The sequence below is a fragment of the Diachasma alloeum genome, unplaced genomic scaffold (genome assembly GCF_001412515.2).
Source record: "Diachasma alloeum isolate Michigan unplaced genomic scaffold, Dall2.0 Dall_scaffold_00547, whole genome shotgun sequence".
NCBI lineage: Eukaryota > Metazoa > Arthropoda > Insecta > Hymenoptera > Braconidae > Diachasma > Diachasma alloeum.
Window position 1 is genome coordinate 453913 of NW_021680679.1, and position 4036 is coordinate 457948.

A 4036-nucleotide genomic window follows, 5' to 3' on the forward strand; every position below is an offset into this window, starting at 1 on the left:
CGACTGATTATGTCATCAGTCTGTCATCGAGAATCGCGGCAATCGGCTATTCATTTACCACTGAAATTTTCAATTTCGGGTAATTCAGGTGATTAATTGATGGGGTGATTGACGAGGGTGTAGCCAAGAATTAGCGAATAGTGAAAGGGGCTCTCCCCCTGGTTGCGTTCGTGTGCTAAGCCGTGTGCAGACCTGCTTCTGATCGGTATCCCCCCAATTCCCTCCAGTGTCTAGTCTGGGCAGGGCACTCCTATAAAAGCTAACGTCGCTGCCCCTAAACTACGTAGTGCTACCTGTGCTTCACACAAGAAAAACTCAATCAACATGAAATTCTTCGTAAGTTTGCGCTCTCCAGCAACTGCATTCACTTTCAATTTTACTCGATCATTCTCTTGGTTAATTGTAATAATTTTGAAAAATATGAGGGGAATGAGGAGCAGTCATTCGAGTCGTTCATTTTTTGGGAGTAATTTTGTCTCGTTTTCCTTGCAGATCGTTCTCTTCGCCCTTGTGGCCGCCGTCGCTGCCTTCCCTGGCTACGAGGTAATTAATATTCAATGATTTTTGGTTTTTATTGCGGGGTCATTGCTCGTGTCCCTGGAGGAGTGTCGAATAACAAAATATTTTTCTCATGATTAAAAGTCATTGAAGAGAAATTTCTGGGGAAATTGGCACTTGATTAAATTTTCCACGGTGAAAATTTTCAATGAATTTGTTGATATTTTTACTAGAGTTCTGGGAGGAAATTCTGAATTTAGGGGTAATTCAAATAATAGTTGCATTTGAATTTCGAATATTGTGAATTTGAGGTCAATCTGAAAATAAATTGGTCATGGAATTGGGAAATTCTCCAGCAAATTCCAAAAATTGAAAATCATATATAATTGAATTTTGAATGGATTGAAATTTTTTAGTGATTTTCGCTGTTAGGCGGTCGTGGCAGTTGCAATTTCATTGAATATTACAGAAATTAACTGAATTATCCAAAGCAACATGAGAATTTCAAGATTTTAACTCGAAATTTCTCAAGTAATTTTTTAACAATATAATTGTTGACTAAAAAAACATTTCGGTAATGATAAAAAGTAATTGTTCAGGAGTCAGTCACATGACGACATTGAGAGATTTAATTGAGAGATTTACAATTTTGATAAAATTGTCTCGAGTAAAAAATTTCCGTTAAATTTATTGAAATTTCTGTAAAGTTCTGGTAGAAAATCCTGAATTTAGGGATAATTTTTTCAGTGATTGGAATTTTTTGAAATTTAAATAACAGTTGCATTTGAATTTTCAATATTATAAATTCGAATTCAATTTAAAAATAAATTGTTAAATCACATGCAATTGAATTTTGAATGCACCGAGAGCAAAAATTATCTCTGCGGAAAAACTATATGTTCCACGTGAGGGAAATTAACCAATTTGATAAAAAAAGATTCAAGAATACATTGACGAGGAAAGAATATTGTTTCCCAAAAAAAAATTGTCCCCTCGAAATTATTTAGTTTTGCCAAAAACCCAGTTGGCAAAAAAATCGTAGTTTCCTCTCGTAATTATCATTTGTTCCGCGGAAATTACGAATGTATCCACCCGAAAGATATAAATATCTCACGAGACCAATTCCAACTACAAAAATAATCCCGTTCTGGTGGAAACTCTTTCTTGCCTCCAAGTAAATCAACTCCCCACAACAACTAAATTAATTCAAAAGATCTCTCCAGAGGAACATATAATTTTTCGCCATAAATTTCTCAACAATATCCCTTGTCCCGCGGCCCTGACAATTTCAATTCCCCCAAAAATCCCGAATGTTCTCCGAACTCTCCAAATCCCCGAGAAAATTTCACGAATTTCAACTCGAAATTCCCGAGTAATTCCTCACCGCCGCCCTAGGAATTCCCTCAGCTCATAAATCTCTGAATAATTCGGTGGAATGAAGACTCCTCATAACTCCCCTCCCCCGCGATTTCTTAACACCCATTGTCTTCGCGCCTCGTAATCCAACTAATCCACCCACAACCGTGATTCCGGCTGTCGCAACCCTTCTCTCAATTAATCCCGACTCGTCGGGCGGGCATGTCCGCATGCACACCAGCGTCTCTCAAAAATAATCCTCGAAAGCTCCCCCACGTCACCACCAGCATGCGCCCAATGTGACCCTCGCCAAAAGGACCTCGAAACCGGAATGATTCACCTAATGGCATGAGTGACCCATAACTCCCCGGCCAGAGTTCGCCTCCCCGATGGGCACTGGCTGTCTTCTCATCGTGATAACATGGTGGCCATCAGGTGATCCACTCCCAGAAGAGTCCCGAATAAGGCCCCCCCAAATTATCACTAGACTTTGTGCCGTCAAAAATTCAGGACCCCTGGCAGGGCTGGAACGCTTGGAAGCCAGTGGTGAAATCAGGCTGGCAATCGTCATGGCCCTCATCGGGTTGGCAGAAGTCATCGGGTTGGCAGCCAGCATCGGCTGGTTGGCAAAAGTCCGGCTGGCAGCCGTCAATCGGCTGGTCCCAGCCGTCTCACGGTTGGCAACAGCCCTCCCATGGCTGGCAACAGGTAATAAAACTCCAATCACGAGTGAAAAAAAAAAAATCCCGCACGATCAATCATCGCCCTGATTACGTACATTTCATCAGTCATCAAGGGGGATGACTAATCATCGACTTTTCCATCATTTCAAAACTGGTGAAAAATGCTGTCCCAGTCTTCCTACTTTCTCCACGTTTACGTCGCAAACTCTCTATAATCCGGTGTTATTCAACATGAAAATGCATCATCGCTGGATTCACTGATCATTCTGGCGCTCATTAACCGTTTCCTTCGCGATTGCAGGACGCCGCGGCAGTTGGTGGTTATTGTTAATTGGTTTTAATATTTATTTTCAGCACCACGCTCACCACGTTGACGCCATCCAGGTGCCCCAGCAGCCAGCCATCCCACCACTTCACCCTCACCCACTTCACCTGAAGGCACATGCTCATGTTCAGCATATTCCCTACCACCACGCGCACCCCGGGCATCCCCATCTCATCGGCGTTGAGCACGCCGTTCACGAGCCCGAGGTTAAGCACATCATCAAGCCCGTCCACGGTCACGGCTGGTAAATCAGGAAAGTCAATCAACAGATCCACACCGACCGGTCCACTGGTGATCCATCCATAATCGGGGAATCATTTCTCCAATGATTTTCTCATTATGCCGGGTTTCCGCATACTCGGGCTCTCACTCGTTCAACTGGCGCATTCCGAGAATTATGGAATTCGTCGTCAACTCTTTTGGATTTGTGAAAAAAATGTGACGGGACCTGGTGACATTCTCTTCATGGAAAAAACGAATTATTCAGCGCGGAAACGGCGGAGGTGGATTACGAGGGGACCTAGGACCAAGGCAACTTCAAGAGAAAGAAACACACAAAAGACACCTTTTCTGAGTCTCTAAAATTTCCCCGAAAAAAACACACATATAAAAAAGATGAAATCAAAATGATGAAAAATTTTTATGTCTCTCGTGCGGCATGTGATAGCGAAGAAGACATTGTACGCTCATTTATCCCCATTGTATATTTTTTTTTCTCCCCCACATATCATCCAGGACCTCGAGACTTTTATTTATTTTCTAATAAAAGCTTATTTTTATGTCTTGTGATACATTATTCTGATTTATTTGAATAATTCCTTGGCCCGCAATTCCTTGAACCTCAAGTATTTTCTATATTTCGTACGGTTTATTTTTGTTTTACACTTTTGAAAATTTTTGTTCCACTGAAATTTTAAAAAATTTCATCATTGCAAATTTAGAATTTCATGAAAAAATCCATGAGAACTGTAATTACTAGCTCAAACATTCACTAAAATTTAAAAGAAATCACTAAAATTTGGGTGAAACAATTCTTGAAATTTCAATTAATTAAAAATTCCCCTGCAATTGTATCGGAAATTCATCAGCATTCAATTTTAATTACTTCTAAAATACTTTTTCGTGGAATTCCAATAAAAATTCTCGCGCCTGAATTTTCTTACTACCTTTGACT

At 40.7% G+C, this 4036-nt stretch overlaps 1 protein-coding gene across 1 annotated transcript; it reads left to right on the forward strand.

Annotated features, from left to right (window-relative positions):
* Positions 1 to 299: 299 nt before the first annotated feature.
* Positions 300 to 3651, forward strand: LOC107043101 (histidine-rich glycoprotein). Its single transcript, XM_015264413.2, has 3 exons — positions 300 to 336; positions 493 to 543; positions 2892 to 3651. The coding sequence occupies exons 1-3, from the start codon at positions 325 to 327 to the stop codon at positions 3108 to 3110; spliced, it is 282 nt and encodes a 93-aa protein (XP_015119899.1). The 5' UTR covers positions 300 to 324; the 3' UTR covers positions 3111 to 3651.
* The last annotated feature ends 385 nt before the right edge of the window (positions 3652 to 4036 follow it).

Coding starts and splice junctions, on each gene's coding strand:
- LOC107043101 (XM_015264413.2), top strand. Junction 544..2,891: donor CTGCCTTCCCTGGCTACGAG/GTAATTAATATT, acceptor ATTTATTTTCAG/CACCACGCTCACCACGTTGA.